The sequence below is a fragment of the Anas acuta genome, chromosome 12 (assembly GCF_963932015.1).
Source record: "Anas acuta chromosome 12, bAnaAcu1.1, whole genome shotgun sequence".
Classification (NCBI taxonomy): Eukaryota; Metazoa; Chordata; class Aves; order Anseriformes; family Anatidae; genus Anas; species Anas acuta.
The window spans coordinates 6,887,995-6,915,155 of record NC_088990.1 but is presented as its reverse complement, the minus strand read 5'-3'; the positions used below and the strand labels follow the sequence as shown (position 1 = coordinate 6,915,155).

Here is a 27,161-nt window from a genome sequence, read left to right as displayed (position 1 = left end):
AGGAAACATATGGTAGATTAATTGTCCATGTCACATCCAAGCAAGTTGCCACCCTTTAGACATACGGCACTAAGTTATCACCTTATCAACTTCTGATTACTTTGGGAATTTCTAGTGTTGCTTGCTCCAGGGTTCAGACCTTGCTCTCTTGCCAGGTGCTGTGGAGTCATGCCTCAAGGGACAGACAAGTGAGCTTAGTAAAATCAGGGATGAGACACTCTCTTGAGTGTCTCACCTGTTTCTCTCATCTGGGAACAGACAGAAGTTTAGTTAGCTGAGCTTCGCTGTCAGACAGGTAAAGGTAAGGAAGATGATCTCATCAGTGTGTCAAGAATTTACACCAGGAGGGCACAATGAGCCTTCACATAGTGAATTTGGAAAAGACCCAAACAAACCAGTGGGTCTGTGGGAAATAAATTAAATAAAGCTGAATGAGAATCAGGTTGTCCACCCTGCAGACATGTCGGCATTTCAGCATTTTCATCTGGAATTGAGATGACAGCTGGAAACCTAAATGCTTATTTCTTCTGCAGAATGAAAAGTACAGGACAAAAATTGGTAACGACATGCTGAAACGTTTCACTATGGAATTTCCAATTGAAACAGCCTTCTGGCATCCCACCCGTATCACTCTGCTGAACATATTATTTCTGGTCAGCTTAACGTGAAAACTGAATTTCTCTTTTGTGTTATGTGCCTCACTGGGACTTCAGTTCGGTTTTATTGTGTTCCACTAAACCCTCTCCTGTGCCGAATGTCAGATCTGGGGCACACACAGTGACCCTGATGCTGCACTGTACCTCTGCAGCAGAGGAAATATCTGCACTGCACAGAGGGGGATGTGGTTTGGCTGTGGAGAAGAAGTGGGCAGGGGTCCTGCATGGTAGCTTTCCATAAGCAGAACATCACAGTGGCAAAATACAACTAAATATACAAAATGAAGCATTTTAGTTCCAGTTCATCATCCGAATCATTTTGGTTGGTGTCAAACTGATTTTAAAAACCTCAAACAAATCAAAAAAAAAATCTTTGGTTTCCTGGTGGTAAATGGAGATATTTCAGCAGCAACAGAACTTTCCAGTGAAAGAGACTTTGATTTTGCAAAATTGCTTCTTTCAGGTGAAAATTCCCAACTGGGAAAGAAGGCTGTGATGTAGCCATTAATATTCCTGAATCTGAACTGTGGCTAACTGAGCATGAATGCTCTCACTTTCTCCCTCAGTGGCGTTCAAAAAATTATAGCTCCTGTGCAAATGTGCCATGAAATCTAATGATGTTCTTATAATTAAAAGAGACCTCAAGTGCTTCTTACAATCGGCTGTAAATTATCTTAATTGAGTCTAGAAATGTGTCAAGTGATTTCAATAAGATGTGAATTGCTCTAGCTCTTCACTCAAAACTCAAGTTGAAAAACCTTCATGATTCTTCCTCCTCGTTGGCTTTCATGTTTACTTGCCTCTACTCTTCCTGGGTCCATCTGGAAGTCTGAGATGCTGGAAATCTGCCTGGAAAAGCCTGTCTTCAGCCTCTCCGTAGAGCAGGAATATCAGCATGATCAGATGGTTATTGAGAACATTTTCAGGCTGGTTTCCAGCATCACACAGTGACAGATAGGCAGCATCACAGTATTTTTGGATTTTTGCAGATTTCATTCATTTCGGGGTGAAGTGTTGTCACTTAGAAGCCATCTTTATCAACACTGTGGCAGCTCAGCCACGGATGAGGGAAACCGGTGCCAACATTTTTCTCCTGGTTCCCCCCGCAGGTGGCTCGATGTTGATCTCTGCAGTGTGCTGCTTCTTCCTCTTTTTTGGCAACAGCGAGTCGGCGATGATCGGCTGGCAGTGCCTCTTCTGCGGGGCCAGCATTGCCGCCTGGAACGCCCTGGATGTGATCACCGTGGAGCTGTACCCCACAGATAAAAGGTGCTCAGAGTCTTTTTCTTTTCCACTCTTGGCCCTCTGACTCTGTCCTCTCTTTCCCTGATGGAAAAGACCAATGCTCACTCTAGATACATTGATGGGGGAATTGTGTTTTATTTATTTTAATAAATAAAATAAAGCAGACCTTAACAGCCTGGTAGTCCTGAGGCTATACTGGATCAGCATAGCCATTTGCAAGCATAATTCTGCTTGCATCATGGCTTGTACTCAGGGAGCTGTGGGGGTGGTATGGAGATTATAGGCAGATAAATTATGGAGAGTACATCATTTCTGTGTATGTGCATGAGGTCTGGCCCTTCAGACTGTGTCCTCCAGACTCTCTTCTTAGCTTATCACCATGACAGCCTTTCCCTCCACAACAAAGAGGCAACCACGTGCACAGAATGACCTGGGAGATGAGGTAGCATCGGAAACTTTGGGGGAATAAGCTACAGGTGACATCTTTCCTGCCAGCATCATTATAAACCTTTTTTTTTTGCCTTTTCTAAGCTGTTGGGGAGAGTCAGAAGTGAAGGGGAAAGACTGTGCTATGAAGACAGCATGCTTTGAGCTTCTGGGTGAAACAGGGTTAGGAGGAGAGACCTGGCCATTGCTCTGGTGACAGCCCACCCCAGCCAGTGCTTGGAAGGGCTTCGAGAAGTTCTAGAGCAGGTTGGGTCCTGCTTTCCTTGGGAAGGGCAAAGGCTGTCAGAGTGGGCAGCTCGAGAGCTAGGGAAAAGTTAAAATGAAGAGAAACGAGTACACACAGACATTTTCCTCATACACACAGACATGCAAAACAGTGATATCTATTTATTTACTATCTATTCTGGCTGGCTTACTTGCTGGGAGCGTAGCCTAGGAAACATAAGAGCATTCACAAAATAATCCATCCAGATCTTCTGTAGTTATGCCAAGATCATCCTTCCTAACCATTGTTTTCTACTTCTCTTCCCCACAGGGCAACAGCCTTCGGCATCCTCAATGGGCTTTGCAAGTTTGGTGCCATCCTGGGGAACTCGATCTTTGCCTCCTTTGTAGGGATAACCAAGGTGGTTCCCATCCTCCTGGCTTCCTCTGCTCTGGTTGGAGGTGGCCTGCTCGCTTTGCGCCTGCCAGAGACTCGAGACCAGGTCCTGATGTGAGCAACTGAAGCCAGGGGGGTCAGGGGTGGACGTAGAAGAAGAAGAAAAAGGAGCCATGTTTGGAAAAATCAAAATGTCCTTTTCTATACCGTTTTGTCGATACCTCAAAGAGAGGGAGCAGAGGTGAACGAGCCCAAAGGGATAAAATGAAGCCCCTTAGTATCTGACCCTTTTACAGCCATGATTGGTGCATGCAGCTAGTTCACACACCCTGCAGAGCTTTGCTGTTTGGGTTTAATCCTGCCTACACTGGGAGCCTATCCTTTCCCTCCCCATCCCCGTGTAGTGACACAAGACACGAACAGGGGCTTTGTGTGTGCGTGCGTATGCCTGCGGGGGTGTGAGCAGATCCTGAGCTGAGCTGTGAGAGCCTGCCTGCCTTGCTGAGCGCTCCCTGGCAATTCAAACAAGCTGTGCTCAGACACAAAAGGCATCCAAATGGCAGGCAGGTAACAAACCCATCATAGGTCAGATCCAACAACAGGAACAAGAGCTATAAATGTGACCTTAGCTGTCTTGATTTGGGGGTTACAACTTGAAAAAAATGAGAATCCTCGTTTCTGAAGGATTTGAGAGTGGGTGCTCAGCTCTCTTAGAAGACTCACTATCTCAAAGCCCCTTACTGTCTTCACTTGGGCATAAAGAATCACTAGGCACCTTCTTGGTCTGGGAGAGAAATATATACATAATTTTATATCTATAGATGTATTTACACTTACTTGCAAATGTATGTGCATATATTGAAGTGATCAGCTAGTGAAATTTATAATTTTTAATTTCTGCACTATTTAAAAGACTTTAAGAGAGGCACTAAAAACTATTCCCACTAATTCAAGTTTATCTGGAGCTATGGCCAACTTAATGACACACCATTCTTTATACCAGACACCAAATATATAAATGCATTGATGACTGGGAGTATATATTTCTATGATGCTAAAGATCTTTTTCCTACAAACTCAGATGGAGGAGAAATTAATATGATGTTGGAGCATTCCACAAACCAAATGTGTACATATTATCCAGTGTAAATAGAGGACTTTTTGTCTAATACCTAGAGTATGTTAACAGAAAATTTACCAGCATTTTAGCCATATTAGTTAAAGAATATGATGCTTCATTTTCTTACATATTTGGGTCTCATCGAAACACTGTAAGCACAGTTACTTATAGCCATTTAACTTGCTACATGGGGAATGCACACAGCAAGCTTTCACTGTACAGAACATTAAATTCTCCATTAAGTGGGACAGTTAAGTTTGATATCCTGTAAAGACTCTTTTTGAATTTCATATGCTCTTTATATTGTACAACTTAAGTTCTGTTGCACCTGAAAGCAAAGTGAGCTGTGTATTTTTGGATATATTTTCTTGGGAAGCAGGAATGAAATGTAGGCTGTTAAATAACACACAGAAATACCTAGATAGTGCTAATTAGGCCCATTCAACAAGCTCAGCCATAGACCAGAATTGAGTAGAAATGGGAAATAGCCACATAATGCAGGGAATTTGTCTCACCGTGATATTTTCTGACATTAAAAGTTATGAGTTATTTTGTACTTTTGCTAGTGACCTTTTTACTTTTCATTGGTTCCTTTTTTTTTTTTTTTTTTTTTTTTTAAGAAAATCAAGCAGTGCTAGGCTGAAATCCAGCAGGACTGAAGTCTACCACCTCTGCCTTCAGCTGCACAGAGGCAGTCACATACACCCACAGCTCACACCAGGGCCAGCCCCGCGCAGCTGTGGCAGTCGGTGTCAGCACCGCTGCAGAGGACAGATGAAAGACACAAAGTGTGGTGAGATCACAAGAAGCAAATCCTTGCCGATGAGAAAAAAAGTGTCTAAACAGCATTACTTTCGTCACTGTGTCAGCTGGGGATAAGCACTTAAAGAGCAGCTAGGCTACAATGGGCTATTTGGGATTTTTATAGATTTACTCTGAGGTTTATGAAATTGATAAAATCACAAGCGGCTTTAATAGGCCGGCTTCTTATGCCTCATTTCTCATTTTATGGGTAGCTTAGGGCCTTTTTTCTGATTTGTCTTCAAAACAGCAAGGTTCCTTCACTGAGGTAGGAGTGAATGTAATTATGTCCTTTGGCAGTGGTTCACAGCTTCTGTTGAGAATCACAGCCCAGAATGTGTTTTTTCTCTAAGAATGTCTGATCCTTTTGCATGGTAAAAAGCAGCTAAATACGTGTTTTAACACAAAAGATCTCCATGGTCTCTATGTTTCATTCTTTCTGTTGGGTTGTGAATGCCCATTAAGTCATTGTATTTACAGGGAAGAAAAGGTTTGTTTCATGGCCTGGACTATTCTGTTGTACTGCTCTGTGGAGCCAGAACTTATCTTTATTTATTCAATGAAGCACTCTGAGTTACATCCATATCCAGTGCTCTGACAGCAAACCTGATTGTTTGTGTTCTCCATTGACACTGCACAATTACAAAAATGGCATCACTTATTTTGCAAAACTTCACCATTGGTTTCCTTAGAAAGAAGAAATTGAGGTCTTAAGGTGATGAAAATGGTAAGGTAACATCAGGAAATGTTATCCAATCTTAGGAAACTTTCTTCTTTGCAGAATGGGTCCTTCACAGGGTCTGCCTGGTAAACCTCATGACAGAAAGAAGCTGGGGCAAGGTAAAGAGCAATAGGATCTGGCAGTCAGCGTCACCCTGGCTCCCATGCAACTGTGCCACTAAAATGCATGGGTTGGTCACTTCGGAGTTAGGGGACGGTGGGTATGGGGCTTGATGATGTTCCTATCCCTGATATTTGACCAGGGAGTTCATGAACAGCTACAAAAGTGCAAACACACTGTAGCTGGTACACCAGGGCCTGGGAAAGGAGGCGCAGTGAACAGAGAAGGAAGAAATGAAAAGCTGAGGGGAAACCACATTAGCTTGCCTCAGACACCTACAAGTCAGCTGTCTGAATTCAAACTAATCACCCAGGGTTCCCATTACTCCCAGTTACACGAAATAGGGAACATCTGTGGCCACTCAGTTTTGGTTTGGCTCTGAGTTTCAGGCTGTGCGCTACCAGCTAGGCCGAGACCAAGCCATGGGGCACCGAAGCACCGTGCATGGGGAGGTTTCTTGTCGGGCACCTCCTCTGATTGCTCAGCTTTGTTTCTGCTGTAAAATCAGCATTGTAGCTGCACTGCAAGGGCCAGCTTGCCTCCTCCAGCAGTTCCCCCTGCCTACACTTGCCACAGCGAACAGTCTCCATGTCTTGGAGTTCTGCTATTACTGGATCATCTGCAGAGGAAAAGTGCTGATCACAGCCCAATAACAATCCTCACTGAGCACCATTTCCTCGGATTTGTGAACTTTTCAGCAATGAGGGCACAGAGGACCAAGACAGGGGACTTGCCTTAAATCCCAAAAACCTCCTGTAGAGGACAGTTGGACCTCTTCATGCATATGTGGCACGCCAGTTCAGCCACTCAACCAGGGACTTTGTGGCTTGGAAGAGATGGGTGTAGGGAACCCAAACCAGCCTGCTGGGTCCTGGTGTCTTCATCCGTACAGTGGAGTAATGGGGCCCCTGGAGCAGTTCATTACTGGGTTCCTGAGCACGCAGAAACAGATATTTAGAGGAACAAAAGCACTGTTGCTATTGTACAAGACCAGTGGTATTACAATAAGAGTTCTGCCTCCTTATATTCCTGTTGATTTAATGTACTGTTTTTCCTGAACGTCAGTTGTGCAGCACTGCTTCTGCTATCACATTTCATTCTACCACATCCTGCTGGTGGTGGCTACTGCTTGGGGCTGGGTGGGGTGACCCCCTGCTCGCCCGTACCATCCTCATCTCCCAGAAATGCTGTGTGATTTATGAACGGCAGCGTATGGATCTTCTGGACTAAGAAAAGGGCCCCACTATGAAAACCCACATCCAGAGACAGATGTTCTGCAGGGAGAGGTCCCTCAGCTAATGTCCTTTGGTGACAGGGGAAAGATGCAGTGAGGGACATTCCCTGAGCCTGGGAGCTGTCTGACCCCTGGGCTGGGTTCACACGTCGGCACAGAGCAAAGCTGCACGGAGCTGAGCTTTCTGCACTTCTTAAGGTCTCTTCTAGGTCCTGCTTTGAGACTTCCAGCAACAGAGTATACTCTGACACTGGTAAGGACATCCTAGGTTCATTTCTGTCCTTGTTTATGTCCTTTGACTCTCCAAAGGACACTAAAACCTGAGAGTATATTTTTAGGTTTATGTAGATTTGAGCCCCATGCATTATATTTCCATCAAGTTTCTCCCTTGGTTTCTCACCCTTGTATTAGCCAATGCTGCTTTTAGGAAGAATCAAGCCTGGGAACCGTGAAGGAAACAAAATGAAGAAATTTTTTTGCTGTATGTAATGCTAGGGCTGTGTAAATGTTCACACACTGCAAGTTCCCCTGTAAATAACACCCGGTGTCGTGCATTTAATGAAATGTTTCATTTAGGTGTTCTGTCAGCTCTGTGTGTGAGATAGCCAATTCCAATCCCTTGGTTCCTTGGTTCCTTTTCTTCATTTAAAACTTTTTTTCTTTTTTTTTTTTAATTTGATCTGTGTCTGGTTGTCACTGGAAATTGCAGCTGTTCCAACGGACTTTGTTTTTGTTCTCCCTGTCACATTAAAAAGCTGGAAGAAAAAGAGTGGCTCCTGCAGTGTTTGTGTTTAATGTGCACTTTGAGTCCTTTTACAAGAGTTGCTGTGGGTGACTTTGTACTCTGAAAATGTGGGGACTTCCTCTGATGTTTGCCATGTGTACATCCTTGCTATCTCACACCATCCCACCTCAATTAAGACTCCCTTCTACTACTGCATTATCACACTGTGCATTTCCTAATGCATTACATAAGAAACTCTACAGCCTGAAGCATTTTCTGATGAAGAAAGCATAACTTAAAAGTGCCATGTAAGAAAAGTTTAGCAACAGGAACACGTCCAATAAAAAAATGGTGTTTCTTGTAGCTACACACAGCATTTGACATAGCACACTCTTTTCAGGCTTGTTGGTAAGGCATTTAGGTGCAGAAAGGTTAAGTCCATTAGTGTCCAGTCCTCTCCTTGAGTGCACTACATGTGCAACATGCTAAAGCTAATATTCAAGCTGTTAGATATTGGACACATAATAAAGGAATTATGTAGGTTCATCAGTCGTCAGGAGACCAAACCATGCATTTTTCCTCAGCTTGGGTTCAAGCAGATGCCAGAGGACCCATCTGGGCTGGGGTCTTACTGGGTGGGCCACAGACAGCAGCTGGTAGGGACTGGTCTCAGGAGCTGCCAGCTGGGAATTTTGCAATACCCGTCTGGCTACAAAGAGTTACAGTGACTACAGCTCATAAGCCCCTCATGTGTATTCTGCTTTTATACAGAAAGCTGTGTATTAGCAACCACCGTCAAAAATAATTTTCTTAGAAGAAAAAGGCTTTTAGATAAAGGTCAGAGATTTGTACTTAAAGCCTCAGAGGTGCTTCGGAGTAGTCCTTACTCCGGGCTATCTGACATTCTGTGTGTAAGGCTGCAATCTCATTAAGCAGGAAAATCCCATATTTGAATGTGCAGACAAGGTTTCTGAGAGAAATTGTGTTAAAATAAAAAATAATAATAAAAAAATAATAATAAAAAAGACTGGTTTTAAAGTAGGACCTGGGGAATTTAAGAACAGGATTACTTGGCACAGTTGCCTGAGATAGCATGGGATAGACTAGATGGTAAGAAAAGCTTTGTAAATATGTGTTGCTGTTTTTCCATACTGATGATTTTACCTTGACCATCTTATGCTCACCAAGTGGAGTTTCAGGCATAGATTCCTGTAACCACCAATAAATGACCCAGATTCCCTGGATGCGCAGGTTCAGCCAAGCTGTCAGAGAAGGTTACCTAGTGGAGGAAGAAGGCTGGAAATGATGGCAATTCCAGCAGCCACTAAATGCAGTAGGTTTGAGTGATGCTTGAATTGTGAGTTGGGATATTGGGAATGTGATTTGAGTTGGTGTATGGTAAACAAGACCATTATTTTGTCAATTCTTCTGTATCTCAGAACTTTACTGGTTTTGAGGCTTTTCAAGAGGAGATATAATTTGACGGTTTGACTTCACACTCGCTCAAAATCAACCACTTGGCCAGGCAATTGGTGCTGGGCACTGGAGCCCTGAATTTCCAGCTTGGGGCAGAAACTGCTGCAGGCTGAGTGCCCTGCTGATTGCAAACTTTGACTTTGTGGCTGATATCAAGTGAGCCTGTAGTTCTCAGACCATTTATTATTATTACTATTATTTTGTTGGTTTTTATTTATTTATTTATTTATTTATTTATTATTTTTTTTGCAAGCTGATGTATAAAACACGCAGAAAGCTAACCAAAGAGATTGTGGCAGGTTTTCTTTGACTGTTTTCAGTGGGAACCAAGGAATTTGCAGCATCCTTAACCCATAATAAGGTTTGGGGCTTATATCTGACTTTTATATTTTGAGTGCACTATAGATATTAATTGATCTTTAAAAGTACTATTGGAAAAGTGAGAGCTTATTTGTTCCACCACTTGCTTCACCTATACAAGCAGCCATGTACCTATACCTACTATACGTGCACACGTGCATATATATAGAGTGACCTCAATTACCTCGAGTGCATTTGCTGCTTCTGCCCCAGTCCGTGTGGATCAGAAACGAGCCCGGCTCAGGCCAGAAGATGGCAGCAGCTGCCCGCAGCACCGGCAGCCCCCGCAGTGCTGCTGCTGGATGCGCCCAGCACCGGGGCCCCGGCAGGACTCGCACCGGGCACGGGTGCTGCCAGCGGGTGCAGAGCACAGGGGTCTGGCCCCCCCAGGAAAGTAAGGGAAAGGCGACAAAATCGAGCAATGGTTAGAAAGTTTTGAAAGGACGGAGCCCTGCCTAGCGCCAAAGCTTTGGAAGAGGGAGTTGTGCAAACCTGGAGCAAAGCAAATGTAATTATGGAGGAGAAAATGAGAGTTTCTGCTTCAATAGTCTAGTGCAATGGGTTTCCAGCTTTCCTGGCCTGCAGCTCCTGTGTGTTTTCCAGCAAAGAGGCAAACACCTTGTCAAAATGTGGCGAAACTCCAGCTGGATGAGAAATACCCAGGGCTGGCTAGTGCTTTTCCCAGAGAGCTCCTGCGGCAGCCACAAAGGTAAGATGAAGGGCATCACACATACCTGTCAGTACGTTGCTTACCACCTCAGAACAACCTGCAGCCACAAAACCTCAGTGCCTTTCCGATATGGGTGGTATATGATTCAATCAGAGGACTGAGCCTGCTGAAAAATAACCCAATAGCAAAAACAAATGTTGCGGCTGCCTTTCTTACAGCTTCTAGAAATCACGGAGCCCATCCTGACACCCATGACATGGTTAAGTGGGTTTTTACACCCCAGATTTGTGAGCTAAGTCTGTTCAGTCTGCAACCACCACGGCTGGCTGCAGCTGCTGTCTAATGTGAATTTTATATTGAGCGTTTCTATCTGGGAACCAAGAGGTTGGGTTCCCCTGGAAAACTTCTGCTTCAAAATAAAAAAAAATAAACAATCAAAAGAAACAAAACCAAAACTATCCAGTAAATACAAGCAGACCTACTTACAAGGAGACCAAAGCCAAATCTCAAGTGGCTTTGCTCCTCTCTTTTGTAGCCCTGTAGCACTGCCACCTCTTCCCAGGCTCTGGCAGGACAGCAGCTGGAGCAAGCTCCATGCAGGCTGCGGGATTTCAGAAGGAGCTGGTAATATTTCTCCAGAGGGAGCCCTTTCTTAGCCTTGAAATCTGCTACAGACCGGGAAGAGGTTATTGTATGTGGCCTCCTGAAACACATCTTTGAATGATAAACTCGGTGCTTTCATCTCTTCCTATTCAGGATAAGGACAGAAGAGCTTTGAAAACTTCCCAGCAGCCCTGCTCCTTCTCTTAGGCCCCTGAACAACAAACTGCTCTGCAGAAACTAGCCATGTACTGAGCCCTTAGGCCTTTAAATGTTTCAGAACAAATTTTTTTGCAGCCCTCTTTTCACCTAACCAAAGAGAGTTTGTGTCCCTGGCTCAGCTCAGCTGCAGGGTGCTGCTGTGTCAATTTGTCCCTTCTGTGTCCCACCTGGATGGGGACAGGAATAGTGCCACCTTTGCACTGGTCTCTCGGGGCAGATGTCTTGCTCTCTGTGTGGTCACCGATGCATTAGGTGCCCGAGAGACCTTCTTCAGCAGGTTTTTAGAGGTTTTGTGGGGTCAGTTACTTTCAGTGTCCTGATATTGTGGCATTTCAGCACATCCCTCTTCTAGGTCATTTAAAACAGCTTCCTTTTAAAGTGGTGCAAATTTAACCCCAAGTAACCAGTTACCCTGTCTCCTTAGGTCAAGGTTCGGTAGAAAACTTGAGTGGAAGAAATGTTGATTAAAGAGAGAAAAGAGGTAACTTTGGGTGAATGCCATACACACCTCAGAGTTCAAGGCTGCAGCTTAGTGTATCCTTACTTTATGACCAAGGTTATTGCAAATTTCCCATGTCCACTGGAGATGAAAAAAATGCCTTTAATGAGTTTAAGAGACAGGATTTCACAACGAAGAAATCCAAATAGGAAAATGATGCATGAAAATGTTAGAAAACATACAGGAAAAAAAAAAATAAAAAAAAAAAAGTTCAAATCCAGACCCTTTTCTGACCACTATCTGCTTGATGTGAGGCATTATAATGGGCCTTTCCACCAGGTTCTGGTTTCTCTTAGTACAACACTGATGAAAATGCAAAACAAAAAGCCTCACCTTGAATTTCTATCATATATGCAAGCCCCAACCAATGGAGCATGGGTGGCAGGTTCTCTGAATGAGAATAAGGACAACGCTGTGGCTCACTGGAAGACTGGCAGTTTTTTCTCACTTCAAAAGAAAGCCTTTCCAAACTAGATCTCTGAGATGATTCAATGCATAGCAAAAATCTGTGAAAATCAGCTCCTGTCACTTTCTGTTTTATTTGTTTATCTTCAGGTATGACTTCCCCAAAGATCCACCCCTGCAACTGAAATCTGGCAACACGATGCAAATTCCATGTTGATTTTTAAGCAAGATTATGTAAATCCAATATGTTCAGTCACTGTCGTCCCAGGAATTCCCAGTATGTGAGACAGTGCCAGGGAAGGAATAAGGGCTGAGCTAATCAGCATGCATGTCTCAGCAAGATTTTCTGGTGTTTCTTTCAGAAGTAGGAAGCTGTAGGTTCCTGTGCACCCGATCTCTGGGATTCTCCAAATATAGGAGAGTGCTCTGCTAGCAAAGAACCAGACAGTGGGTATCTATGAGCCCACTCTGCTAAGGGAGGCTCATATACAAGGCATGGTATAGTGTGTAATGGCTACTTCTTACTGGAAGATGTCTCCTAACAGATCTCCTCTGCTGTTGTTTGGTAGATACCTCCCCAGACCACTTTAAAGTATACTTCTGAATATAACGGCACAAAGCATTAAGGAAAACCGGGAGGAAAATCTCCATCTTTGTGTTTGCCGTATAGGGATCCTAATCTAGTTGGGTGTCTGCCCTTGAGCTAATTCAGGAACAAAGCAATACAATTTATTCATTTATTTATTTGCTCTGAGCAGCTCCGTGGTCATAACCCTGAGCTATTAGTTCTTGTGTTCCCCTTTCCATCCGTAACGAGAAACTGCTGCCTGACATTAAACCTTAGAGTGAAGTCCTTGAATTGGGGCCTGATTAATTGTGTTTCAAACTGAGACATGGGGATGGTGCTGGCTGTATTGGCCTTATATCTTTCTTACTAACTATCTTTGCAATCACACCTCACAAGTGACTACCTTGTATCTCTTTGGACATAATTGTGCTTTATTTATTGTCATCGTTGTTGTTATCATTCATAAAAGAGATCTTCAAGGTAACATGGCTGATGGACTTTCAAGCATTTGGCAATGACTTCTGCAAATCACAAAGAAAAATATACCTTCCAATCTGAGGCATAAACAAAAGCAGGGCAAGGTGATGATGAGCTTTAAAGAATAGATGTCCTTTAGAGTCAAAGATTCATTCCAGATCGATTATCACGCAGTAAATAATGCACCTGAGTCTATGACAATAGAAAGCAAATTTACACTGTTGCAAAAATACTAATCGCTAGCCTAGAGACTCACATTATTAGCTGAGAATAATTATTTTCTCCAAGGAAAGCACAGACCTTCAAAGGAGATAACATCTTAAATCACAGCAAATTTTAATTTAAATTCAAAGTGTAGAAATCTCCATAATACCCTATCTCTAAGTTATCTGGCTGGGATGGTGTCATTATAGTGTTTTAAAGACAGCCCCAATCGTTAAACTAAATACCTGCAGCCTAACACTTTGCAATTTCATTTTCTCCTTGTCAGAATGTGTAATGGATATTTGTACCGGAGGTAACAAAACAGAAAATGGGAAGGTGTTGATAACTTTGCCATTACTGCCTCTTAAACTGCCTGAGAGATGGAGAGGACTGGATGGCAGTGGAGAAGTGGTACCTCTATAATGGGATGTAAAACAAGGCACCCAGTCAGTGCCTGCTGGGGTAGGGATTTGTGGTGTCTGGGAACTGACAGCTCCCATCGGCAGTCATCAGCTTCTGGAGAAACAACAGATTCTGGTACTCTGTTCCCTCCCCCAGGGATCTGTTTCACGGGCTTCTTGCTAAGAGTCCACCAGGTGAATTGGAGTGATTTTTTGGCCTCTCTTTGAGCTTGTTTTCTCCTCTGAATGCCTGAGGTCCAGTAAGAGCATTTCTTCTATGACAAATTTCTTAAAAGTGTCAAACTACAGCAAAGGCCAGGCAATGGCACATTTCTCTGACGATTTTCAGAAACACCTGAAACTACAAAAGCTACACATTGAACTCAAGATGCTCAATTACACTGACGTTTTATTCCACAAACTAAATACAAATATAAATAAGTTAGATGAGCACATTCAAATGATTCCTGAACTTTCACTCATCTCGCTGAGTGCCCTACTTCAAGATCCAAAGTTTATTGCCTATTAATGGTATGTGTGCAATCGAAGGGAAAAAAAAGATGTCCCTAAATCAGACTATTCACATCCCAGGAAATTTCTGTCTTTTGCTTGTCTGTCCTGAGATATACAAATACATAAAGATATTAGAAAGGCAGGAGAGAAAAGACGCAATTTAGAAGTGATTACTGCTAGATATGCAAGAGATACTTGGTTCCTTGAATACATGGGTGCAGTGGGCTAGAAGGAGAAGAACAAGACTGTGGCTGTAAAATGTAGGTGGTCAGGATTATAAAGGTGACATTCTGGCACTACAGATTTCATTTTACTCACATTTTCCTATAGGGGAGCTGGATATATTTTCTTGATCTCACCACAGCTTGCAGTAGAAACCTTCAAGGGTCTGGTCTGCAAGATTTAGTATTGACACCTTCAGAAAACTTGTCCTCAGCCACCGTAGCCCTGAAGCTATGTGAAATGCCCAAAGACTTAATTGTCTCCATTATTTTCTGATCCCTGGCAGGTTGTTCTTTCAAGTTTGTGCAACACAAAGTGCAATAGGGAGGATGCGGCAGGGAGATGCAAATGGCACAAAGAGGTGACCCTAAGTCCGAAGCCTTTGAAAACCTGGACTTTAGTGTTGAAATTACTATTCAGGAAAACACAACAAAAGAAAGCATGTCCCCTCAAATGTGAATCATTTGTTGAGAGAGTCTTCAGGGGTGATACATAATTGCTATCTGTTCTGCCTCCAAAGCAACTCAAATCAGCCTGGTGACATTTGTCACAAACGGAGGCAGATATTAATAGGCTGCATATTTATGAGGCTTCTTTACAATGCAAATTGCTTCTTAGTGAACTGCCTTCATACTGGCTTTTGGGCCATTTTATCCTTTTATTTCTGAAATTTCACTCCACTATGGTGCCTGAATATCCTTAGAAGACAGAGGGGTGAAAGCCCAGTTGACTTCATAGGTTGGGACAGCACCAGGAGCTCTGGAAGTGCTCTGCCAGGGATGTAGGACATCTGCTCCAGCAAGAATTTGAAGGCCTTGGTCCTCCTACTCCTGGTAGAACAAAGACCAGAATAAGTCCTACAGTCTGGCTAATATACTTGTTATCCAATGCTCACTGCTGGAGAGCAAGATGCTTGTACCCATCTACTTGGCAGTGCTGATTGAATAAGAAGTTTAATTTATTTGGATTTCAGAGATGTTTTGGCAAATGTAGTCGGGGGAACACTTTGTCTTCTTTTCAGCATTATATGAAATGTGTATTTTTAGCACTTGCGTTCAGAACTAATTTTTCAGGAATTTCCTGGCTCTCAGCCTCTCAGTTTGAAAAATAATCAGTAAAACATGACGAAAGGCAACAGGGATAGGGACAGTTGTAAGCAGTAGCTGATGTCACATGTTGATTGTTGTTTGCTTCCTCAGTGCCAGGAAGGAAAACAGACAGAAGGTGGTAAATACAATGCAAAACAAAGTATGTAAATGCAAATTAGCCGGTAATAGTGGCAGTGACACAGGGGCAAGCACTTCCTGGAGACTAGAGGCTTTCCGACTTCCAGATGATATTTAAAGTCACTGCGCTGAGCTCTTCTTGTCAATAGCAGATTAATGAAAAGCATACACACAGGGTGTAGTAAGATGTCAGAAAAGTGAGTGCTGAAATCCTGCCTGGATATTCGTGAGCAGCTCAGTGCACTGAGTGGCAACGAGAACCCAGGTTTTGCGTCTTTGAAAACATGCCCCTGCGCTGGAAAATGCCCATATATTTATACACAGGTGAAATTAGACTTACTGTAATATGTGTATTGTATAAACAGATTCTGGTAGCTTTTGTGGTCATATGTGATTTACAAATGCAAATTACTGTTATTATTAATAACTATGATCGTAACCAGCTGGGGCTTATAACCCAGGACACGCTGGTCCTGCCAGTCTATTACTAATGTATGTCTCCTGATCATTATCTTATAAAGCAGCCAAGCAAAGTGCTATACTGCATGTAGGAAATCATCCCCTTTGTGCTGCTAAGTGAACTAAACACATAGGTACCATTAGCCTTCCATTATGTGCTCTTCCAAGTACAATTAAGCACAGACGAGGTCTAAAACTGGGGCCTGTTGTTTCTCCCAAGTGCATGATGCAGGTGGAGTTGACTTATTATGCCCATTTTAATTCTTTTTTGTCTGTTTGTTTGTTTGTTGTTGTTTTCTTTTTTAATGCTAAATGGTCTCATTAAAACCTCATAGAGGAAATCTATTCATCTTAACCGAAATATTTTTGGGTCCTTCCAAAACCAGTAATCAGAGACTGAAGACAATCATCTGCCTTGCTAATGGACCACAGTTACATGTGTAATTGATTAATTAAGGAAATAAAATCACTGCTGAGACCAAGGGAGGAGTCCACAGCTTCAGCAGGCATTGAAGTGAAATAGCAATGAATTTGCCTTCTGGGCAAAGGGGCTGGGCTTGTTTCAGTTATTTTGTCCTCCTTATAATGCTGCATCCTTTCTATACAGATTCTTCTTAGGTATCCAGTGTCATGGGCTCTCATAGTTCACTGTGAGGGTGAAAAATAGGAAAACGATAAACACCCCAACCTTCCTTTTCCAGCTGTCAGGAGGAGCAGGATTTGATTTAGTTTTACCCCGTGTGTTTTTATTTCCGTGCAGTCATCCACTGGCTTTGCGTGTGAGCAGTTGTGCTGCGTGCATGCAAAGAGGTGATGGGGGAAACTCAAATGGGAGAGCTCTTCGGCTGGCTTTGAATGAGCGTGGTGATGTCTGATGTTATTTGCAAGCTGTGTTGTCATGATTTACCTCCTACAGGGGCCATGCCTTCTGCCTCATCGTTTCCTTTACTAGCTGGGAGCTTCGCTGGTGCCTCATAGCAAAATGGCTTTACTGGGGAGAGATTTCATGGGTAGGGAGAACCAGACACAAATATCTCAGCATATTGAACAGGGGAAGTGGTGCAAAGCAGTCATCTCTGGCAAGCCCATGGTGAATGTATTGCTAGGAGGATGAACTGTGCTCTGTAAGAGCTTTCTCAAGGCAAAAGGCTTATCTGAGCACCGAAAGAAGTGCAGCACTGAGGCACTGGTGGGCGCTGGGACCTTGGTGCCTCCACAGCACACCCGACTTGAAAGGCTTCCAGCACTTGGAAAGGTCTTGGTAAGGCTTTCAGTGATATGGTTCTTGTGGCTGCATCAGAGAGAATAGAAAATAAAAATGTAAATGTTTGCCCTTGCAAAATCTACTCCTTTTCTATGGCTTTCACACACCTTCCACCCTGGGTGCATTAGTTTTATCGTGCACAAAGCTCCAGGCGAGTCCAAAGACCAGATGGAGTTTATAGAGGGTTAGAAAAGAACAGAGAGATGAAAATTGATGAAGAGCCCTAAACCTGTCTGCAGATAAATGTCCTGAGCCCTCTAATGGCCGAGCCGTTGGCAGTTCAGGCAGGCAGCTCAACCAGCACCAGTTTTTAGCAGTTAGAGGCCGAGCTGTTCAGCTTGCTCTCTGCGCCTGCCTGCTAGCCACCTCCCATTAGGCACTGCCACTCCATTTGTGCAGTGGTCAACGATCTCCTGGAGAACAGATGGCTCTTACAAACACCACAGACAATTTTTCTTTAGGCTAGAAACAGTTTTATTTATTTTATATTCTTGAGAATAAATAGACCACAGGTACAGTTTTGGAGTCCTCACTCCACCTACTCTGGTACAGAGTCTTTTATGAGTCCACTCCATACATTTTCTAGGTTATTTCTGTCATTGATGGAAAATAAGTGTACTGATTGTAACAGAGATAAATTACTGCTTTAGTCATGATGAGTCAGGATAGCATCTGAGACATTGAAAGGTTTTCACTGGGGTGGTCTCATTTTTTGATCATGATTTTCAGGTTTTGAAAATTGTAGGTAAGCAGCTACGAAACAACACCCCACGTTACCTTTGTATTTTGCAACATGTAAAATAAGCCTTTAGGCAGATAAAATGAAACTTACAGAAGCCTTCTGAGTTTTATGGCAGCTAAGAGCATTTTTTATCCCAAGAACTTTAAAAATAGCATCTTTGTGCATTTATCTCTCAGGGCTTTTGTGATTTTTTTGAGAGTCGATTGAGCCTTCTTATCCCAGCTTCCTTGAACTTTTGGTTGTGAGTGGCAAAGATCTAAAGTCAGGTACATTTCCTTAACTGTCCCCTAAAGTATTGGTCCTTAATTCCTGTGAACAACTGTAATAAGCTGCTTTTTGAAGGTCATTTACACCTGCATTGCTAAGGTATTCAGTGCCATGAAAAGATTTGACAAAGCACTACTCATCTGGGCAGAATTTTAAGCATGACATTAACTGTGTTTAACTCTGCTTGGTATCAGTGGGGCTCACAATGAGTTCTGAATGTTTCACTGAATAAGGATGGATTCAAGCAGGTGCATATTGTTAAGCAGGCACATAAGTACCTAAGAGAGATAAATGGAGAGAGTTACAGAGCAGCTGGTATCTCTGCTGTCCTATCAACGCGATTCCATTTGGTGAGCAGGTAAAAAGGGAAAGAAACCAGAAAAGAGAAAAACTAGATTAAATTAAAGGATGAGAGACAAATAGGTGTTTCCTGGGCATGTTCAGAGTGATGCATTGACGCCTTTTGACGGATTTCCTCGTGTGGATGTGTCCTCTCTTTGGTGCAGGCTATGTTACGGTCATGAAATGTGGTCTAATAGAAGGATCGTCAAGATAAGTGCAATCTCATTCATGGTCCATAAACAAGCAGAGGAGAGGCTCTTGGTTTTCTAAGTAATGCCAGCTTTGAGACTGATCCAGAAAACCCAATATCATGCAGCAACATTGAATGCAAGTGCACGCACGTGTGTGTCTGTGTATGCAAAACCAGTCAGACAGAGTAGTGGAATTTTATAGGACAGGAAACAAACTTTCCTTGTCTTTTTGCTTTCTGATTTATCTCAGAAATGCAAAACTAACGTACCTCCTGGCAGCGTGAATTGCAGTGACTTATGATCCATGGTTATTTTATTGTATGTTTTATTTTCTTACAAATTCAGATGTCAACGTAGCTGGGAACGGAGAGTGTGGGGGTAACATCCAGAATTCCTGGGTTTTCTTCATAATTTTAAGGTTTGTTTTTTGATCTCAAATTATTTGACTTCCATCCTAAAATTCCATTTTAACTATAAAATGGGAAAAGTGATACTTTCCTTCTTATCTAGGAGGCCCCATTTTACTCGTATGTGCGCTGTGTGGTTTTCCTGGCACTCCCGGACTTGTAATGGTAGCTCTGTATTGATCTGTCACTTCTTTCTTCTTTGGATGAGAATTTATTTCACACACATACACCACTCAGTTCATGCTCTGGTCTGTTGGGAATATTTAGCCCTCTCGTGATACCCAGCCCAATTTGAAGAAATCAATTCATTCAGACTTGTGAAGACAATGATCCTGCAGAAGGAAAATAAATGAGCAGCGGATGTTTACTCTAATGGATGATGAAAAGCTAAAGTGTTTTAAACACTAATTTATTGCCATTGAGACTAGCAGTTGGATTTAGGCACAGGAAGGGCTGAAGCTCCTGAATTGGTTCACTTTCTTGCTGACATCTCCATTTTTCTAGTTTAAAACCCAAAGTTTGTATTAATTAGTTAAAGTGGACAGTGTCTGTAAGGCACAGCAGATGGGCATGAATTTTGTCTGAGGTTCCAGTTCTTAAGCAGTCATCCTACAGCCTATGTTAATGTTAGTTATAGAAGAGACTTAACCCTGTTGCTCTTCTGACTATTTCCAGTGTACATCTATTTGGGAGGTAATGAAATCAGAGCTGTACTTGCTGACTGGCAGTTTATCAGTTGGGGACATAATTCTGGACACAATTGTATACAAAAGCAAACTGAACTACTCAGCATAAAGAGCATAAAACTTTGAGGAGGCCTGGCAGTGTTTGGAGCTATTATTAATTAGTATTGTGACCATCATCTGATCTCTGAAGCCTGGGTAAAGTCCTGTTTGCCACTGTGGTAAGTGCTATCCCCCCCCAAAAAATAAAGAATGTGCTTGCACCAACGTGCTTAGGACAAAAGACTAACTCTACAGAAAACAGAATGGAAGATAAGAAAACAATGAGGAGGCTGCAGAAAACATGGTAAGCAGGGATATTTGCAGAGCTATCTCTGCAGTCCTGATTTGCAGAGAGTAATCGTGGCAATCCTTTTTTGTGCAAGCAGGACCTGCTACAACAGAAATAGTTTATAGTTTCTTTGGAGCAGTTTCAGCATTGAGACCAGCATGGTAGCATCTCATGTGCATTTGATATGGAATGGGAATGCTGAGTCTCAGGGAGAAGAGAGGGTGGGTGCTAGGCTAAATTTGAAAGAATAGTGTACAGGTGTAGCAGCTGTAGCTTCCCCAGGCAAAATGCACTTTTGGGAGCATGTCTCCTTTTAGATCCTCTGCAGAGGTAAATCACAGTCTTTCCAGCATTACACTATCTCCTGTAGGAGAAAAATAAAAGGTTTTAAAAGTGCAGACAAGCACTGAACCATTTTACAGCCCTGACTATCCCAGCAGGATTGACAAAGGCCAAATGCTCAGCTTCACTAAATGTATTTCATTGAATGGTATTGACATTTTCCATCTTCCCTTTCATTATGCCCCTTCCAAAATCATTATGTATAGGAATGAATTATTATCTTCCAAGTGGAAATGAAAGAATATATAGTCTTTTTTCAAAGGCTTTGAGTTTTACTTTTGTACAGAGGGAGTTGGGCTAGGAACTATCGGTGGGCATGCACATAGGAATATTTTTGTGTTCCTCCCTTCCATGAAACTTGCAGGAGTTGGTGCTGAGAGGTGTATGGGGAAAGCTGCTCCCACTGAGCCGTACCATAGGCAGTGTGTTGCTTCATGCTGGGTTTGCCATTGCTCCTTCAAGGTGTGTGGCTTTGTTCCTATGCCAAAAAAAAAAAAAAAAAAAAAAAAAAAAAAAAAAAACCTCAGAGATGGCTTGGAAGTAAAATGTTCACAAGTCAAGAAATGCGATATTCAATTTCACATGTCAGCTTCAAGTCTGATGCTGATAATCACTGCCTTAGAGTACACCCCTCCTTCATGCCCTTGCTTTAATCATTTCACAGTCCTAAAACAGCACTCAGACCATCATGGTTGTTATCACTGCTGCTCCCCTCCAAACAGCGAAGCTTTGCTGGTCCCACTGGAGGCTTTAGATCATCTCAGCTGTTTGTCACAAACCAACCTTATCTTTGAGTTTCTATATCCACCCCAAACCTACATTATGGCATGGGTGTATGATTTCTACAGCACGGTGCATCCAGAGCTTTGCAAGCTGAGCCCTGAAGAGGCAGGTTCATCTGACAATGTTGTGTATCTGTTAACACACAGATTCACTGCAACAGACTGGCCACTTAGGCCGAGAAAATACAAGAGATTGCATTCAATGTAATGCATACAGGAGTCCTTTTTTCATCATATATCCTATTAAATTAACTGGAAATGAGTGTTCATCAGTCTCTAAGGGAAAGAGCCTGAAGCCTTTTCTTTTCACTTCACATCAGACATTCATCAGGCCTTTGATCTTACTGCTCGTGACTACATCGGCTTACAGAAAAGGTCAGTAAACAGCTCTGCAAGTACAAGTTGGATTTCCAAGGGCCAAGTCTTTTAGTCCTTAGATGGGAATTTTTCATTAAAATAATGGTCAAATTCAGCAGGTCAATCTCAATCTTTTTATTCATTTAGAACTGTTGGAGTTGTGTGGAGATTACAAATTCCCTGTTGCTTCTCAGTGAAGATGGGATGAATTCAGAATCAGGGTAAGGTCACCCTGTTTTCCCATGCTCAAAATCTTCAGCTTTTTCTTCATACTCCAGGCTTCCTTTTCAAGAAAATTCTCTTTCACTGTCAGATACCATTCCTGTTTTGGAGCAAAGCTGAGGTTTTGCTTTAGGGAAAAGGGCTGGACTTAGAAACGTGAAAATACTTCTAAATGCTTCTTGTTACCTCTTCTGGTAGAGATTGCATCTCTCTCTGCTTTGGTGGCAAGGTTATAGATGCATCTAGAACCACTTTTTTTTTTTTAACAGACACAGAGATAAAGTCCACATTTGGTAAAGTTAAAGTCTCTCTTTTTAGTGCCTCTTGTTATATGATGTTGTACCATACAGAACAGTGCTTGGGGGAAAAAAAATCTCAAAATTCTGCTAGACTTGTGACTCTCGTATGTACTTTTTGTGGTTGAACTGCATGCCAGAGTCCTTCTGCAAGATAGCAGCACAGCTTTTCATCTCAGTTTTATAATTCTAAAATAGATTAAAAGTAAACTCCTAGATCCAGGCTCTTGGGAGAAGCTTAATACCTCATTTGCAGCCCTTACATCCCCCCAGTTCCGGGAGGGATAGCCATCAGAGAGGCTTCATGGTGGATGACACCTCCTGCAGTTATGCTACTGTAAAGGGGCCGTTCTTGTGCTGTGTGAAGCCTTTCCGAGTGATAAATGGTGCTTTCCTCTCTCTCCATATCCATCAAAACCTCTTCATGAATTTGATTGCACCCTTGCCATAGAAGTGAATTAATATCAAGAGGAAAAGTCAGTTTTTCATTAATTCACATCGTTTTTTCATTTGTCACATTATCTTCTCAGCTTTAAAATCCCTAATGCTCTGGGTATAAACCACTGATTAATGACATAAACTTTCACCGTTCATCCATGCACTTGTATAAAGCATGAAAAATGCAAGGCATAATCAGACCATCTACAGAGTGTCTCTGCCCTACCTTTTAGTCTCTGCGGTGACCTGCACCAGCAGATGTACTTTGTGGGATGTCACGGTTCGGTTAACAACTCTGGGACGATTTCAAGTGAAAGTTTGTCACAAAGCTGAGGAAATACTGTGCTGTCATCTCCCTCCTCCAAAGTGAGGATGATCTAGCCCAGTTTCCTTTAGCAAGTGCAGTCCTGGTGATACAGCACGAGGTTGGCACTTGAGCAGATGATTTACCCTGAAGACCTACAGAGACTTCAGGACAACCTTCAGATGCTTCCAGAGCAAATCCTCTGGCAAATACATATTTCCATTAGCCTTTGCAATAGTTTTTCCTTCTCAATAACTTCTTGCACACAGATTTTTTTTGAATGGAGACACCAAAGTGAACACTTCCTCAAGGGAGGGGAGCAGTTTTCCAGATTGCTGCCAGGAACACTGTGTAAAAGAGTAAATCTCAGCCTGGATTCTCACCTTCCTCTTCTGTAAGACAGAGGAGATGGACCAACAACCAGACTTTGAGCCACTGCAGGCCATTGTATTGCTGGGCTATACTGGTTTTATGGGAAAAGAAATCTGTGATTAGGCAGTGGTCAGGTCCCCTTATCAAGCGTTTTATTGTTGAACAGCTCTGTCTTGTTTAACTGCTCAAAATTATACTTCTGGTCTGTCACACTGACTAATGGGCACTGTGGACATTATTTTCATTTTAGACTAGATGCAAACTCTTGTCTCCATGGATGCATAAATGAATTAATTTATCTTATTGAGGTTCTTGGCCCTCAGTAGAATGTCAGAAGTAAAGTGGATTTTTTTAATTATTTTTATTGTTATTGGTTTCTTTGCTCTTAAACAGGAATATTTTGGGCATGTTCTGTACACATGCTTCCTGGGGAAATTAATTATTGTTATTTTATTATTATTACCGTTTAACACTTGTATGGTGCTTTACATCTTCAAAGCACTTTGCGAGCATTTAGCTAATTAATTAAAGTGCATTTCATGCAAACTGTTCCATTTCCATCTGGATTTACAATCAGCCCTCCTTTATGGGGAAATTATGTCACACATAAACTGAGTGGAAATAAAAAAGCCCATCGTAGCTAGGAGCAGCAGCTCGCGCGGAGCAGCGGGAGGCAGGACGTAATGATGCCTCTACAGCTGCCACCCTCGGCTGGGGTCCTGGCGGCTGCTGCACCGCTCGCTGCTCCGGACAGACCCCAAACACTGCAGCTCACAGCGAGACACGCACCCAGAGCAAGATTTAGAGACAACCCGGTGGCCTTATTTCAGAGGAGAGTTTTTGGAAGTGTTGACGGCCGCCTGTTGTTAACAGCGTTCCTCCATCCTGTTGTCATCACGGCGCTGACAGCAGTTGTTTCAGCGTTATCCCAGGCTGGAGTGATGGCACTGACATCCTCTAAACGTCTTGGTCCTGGGGATGAAGAGAACATTCGTTGCAAAGACTTCTTTACCCCTGTTGGAGTTCAATGAGGCTTGAAAGACACTGAGTGCAAGTGACTAAATGGGAACATTGCTTTTGACAGTGTGGTGTCAGGGACCTGTGCCTTGTTGGTCAGCCTTTTCCAGCGCCACTTGTTGGAGCTGGCTCTGCCTTCCAGCCCGTCTGCCTCCCGCACCAAGCTATTAAAGGCAGAAAAGTGCTCAGCTGTTGGGATGAGGGGAGGAGAGACCTTCAACACCCTGCTTTTTATTGCTCATGAAAAAACAATCCTGGTTACCTCCAGAAGAGGGTTTGCCAATGACTTTGAGATATTCTACAGCATTTGCTAAATAACCAGAGTAATCCCCACAAAAATATGAGAAACAATTCAGTAGATGCAAATAAGGTGGCAGCTCCTAAAACTGAGTGTTATATTTAGATGTTTTGGAGTGGGCAGGGAGGAGATTGTATTAAGTGCTTACCTAGAAGAGGAGAAAAGGAACATAGCTGGTACCAGTGAACTTGTAAAAACAACCTAGAGAAAGAAAATACTTCACCAATGAGGGGGAAGAAAAAAAAAAAAGAAAAAAAAAATTTGTTGTCAAAATTATTTTTTGATAGTGAGGTGTTGATTTTTCCTGTTTTCATAGTTTTTCCCTATTCTCTATTAAGCTGCAATTTAGGCAGACAGTGATCAGTATTTTTTCAGGGGAAAATTAAAAGATTCTCTTTCAGAACCTCAATTATTTTCTAGAAGCATTCCCAGACTTTGAAGGAAACAATAGACATTTCTTCAGCACTTTTCCCTCCAGTGAAAATGAATGTTCTCTTAAAAAGAAAAAAAAAGAGAGAGAGAGAGAAAAGAAAACCCTTGATTTCTATAAGAATCTGTACAGTTACAGTAATCTAAGAAGCATGGTAAATCACGTCTGTAATACTTTAAAGCTATCCTGCTTCTCCCATGTGTCGCTGTTATTGGACTATGCAGTCATAACCAGTACAACTGTGGCTTGTGGTAATTTAACTATTGGCCCAAGTCCATGAAAATCCCGATCTTTCACTGAGTTGAGAGCAGAAAATATTTTTGAGCCCCACTGCAGTCGAGATATCTGTATTCCTTTACTACCTGTTAAGTTTGTATAATATCTGTGAGGACTGAGCTAGGGTGAATGAGATCTCAGAGCAACCAGAGCTCATGGCTGTGTTTGCTCTTTGAAATCTAGTGCATATAAATTGTAAAGTTAAGTTCTAATGCACATTTTTCTTGAAGGGAATAGGAAGCAGGTGAAAGTTGGCTATGAATAGACATTTTCTGCATCCTGGCTGCATTCTGAAGACTTCCCCGCCTTCTAATGATGCCCTTTGGCTTTTTAGTTTTTATCTATGTTGGTTTTCCACTTTAATGATCATTTCTAAATTGTTATTTATTATTGCCATATTGGTTCTTTGCAGAGTGCTTCAAGCAAAATGTGTTAAATCACAATACACAGTTACTATTATAACTCCAATTGATAATCTGCTGTGCCTGCAAGAACTTTGCCAAGCTGGGAGGTGAGGTAATCTGAATGCTCCTGCAAGAGGAGGAATTCATTTTCTCTCATTTGAATATTTTTGGGTGCAGAAAATTCTGACTGAACTTTCACGTCTGGATAGCACAAAGCAGAACTCCTCATGCCAAGACCTGAACTGTCCCCAAAGGACCATACAGAGCTATGGCCTTGGCTCCTGGAGAACCACAGCAGCTCCAAGGTAGGTGGCAACCACAAAAATTACAGGGCCCTCTGTAGATCTCTACAACTTCACCAGGCTTTCTGTGGGAGTGGGAGAGACACTTATCTGACTAAGGACACTTATCTGTTCCTTCTTCAGTCCTACTGATGTCAGAGCATCTAATTCTGGTAGATGGACTTCTCAGTGGCACCAGATGACTGTGCACTATTGCCTCGAGGTCATTTTTATGTGCAAACCATGTCCCAGACTGACTTTCCTTTCCCCTAGGGAGGGAAGGGTTCCCTCTCCTCTCTGAAAAGCCAGCAGGACTAGTTATGAAAAACAGTGCTCAGTAACATAGCTCAAACTTGGCTGCTGGGTGCTGGGCTTTCAAATTCCAGCCCCCAGTGGATTACTTCCCGAAGCACAGGAGGGAAAGCCATGGATGGATTATTTCTTGGCAAACACTGACTTTAGCTAGAGAAAGCAAAGGGGAAAATATTTAAGAAATTATTTTCTTTTCCCTCTGTGCCTGACCGCTTTCTTGCCTTCCTGAGATTCAATTTCTATAGCTGAGTTCCAATTTTCAGCTCTGTGCCTCCTCTCTGAACTAAAGATTGAATTTAGTGTGATAGAATCGCTGAAGAAAGATTGACCTACCTAATTCAGATCTTGGTCTACGTTCATGCTTCATCCTGCTCGTGTGTTTGGAGGTGGCTTTGTAGCTGAAATGCCTGGACAATTTTGATTGTCAGAGTGCAGTTCAAGAGGCTTCTTGCTCCTCCCCAGTCCTTTTCCCACTTCCTAAACCTGACTGCAGTTAGGGTATTTATTGTGTATGCTATTCCATTGGGCAACTGCTCCTAACTAACAAGCCTTTTTTCTCAACAACATCATACCTTCATAAACAGGGAAGACTTGAGGTTGCTGCAGGTCCAGAGAGATGGCTCTAGGCAGAGATGGAAACACTAATACGGTCTTCCATTTTATCCCTATTCCCTTGCTTCACCTGCTTTAAATTTCTTGAATGCCAGATTGAATCATGCACCCATCTTGTTCATGTTCCATCCCCCTCCAAACTGACAGGGAAAGCAGTAAATGAAGCTATGGCCCACACTCTGCTTTTATACAATGAAGAGTTTTCAGTGACTGATGCCAT

At 42.6% G+C, this 27,161-nt stretch overlaps 1 protein-coding gene across 4 annotated transcripts in view; it reads left to right on the top strand.

Annotated features, from left to right (window-relative positions):
* Window positions 1-7,714, top strand: part of SV2B (synaptic vesicle glycoprotein 2B) — a 62,526-nt gene extending 54,812 nt beyond the window's left edge. For all 4 annotated transcript variants that reach the window (XM_068695810.1, XM_068695811.1, XM_068695812.1 and 1 more), the window contains 2 exons: window positions 1,766-1,925; window positions 2,884-7,714. In XM_068695810.1, the coding sequence (XP_068551911.1) occupies window positions 1,766-1,925; window positions 2,884-3,067 (344 nt within the window). In that variant the 3' untranslated portion in view covers window positions 3,068-7,714. The remainder of the gene's footprint in view (window positions 1-1,765; window positions 1,926-2,883) is intronic.
* The last annotated feature ends 19,447 nt before the right edge of the window (window positions 7,715-27,161 follow it).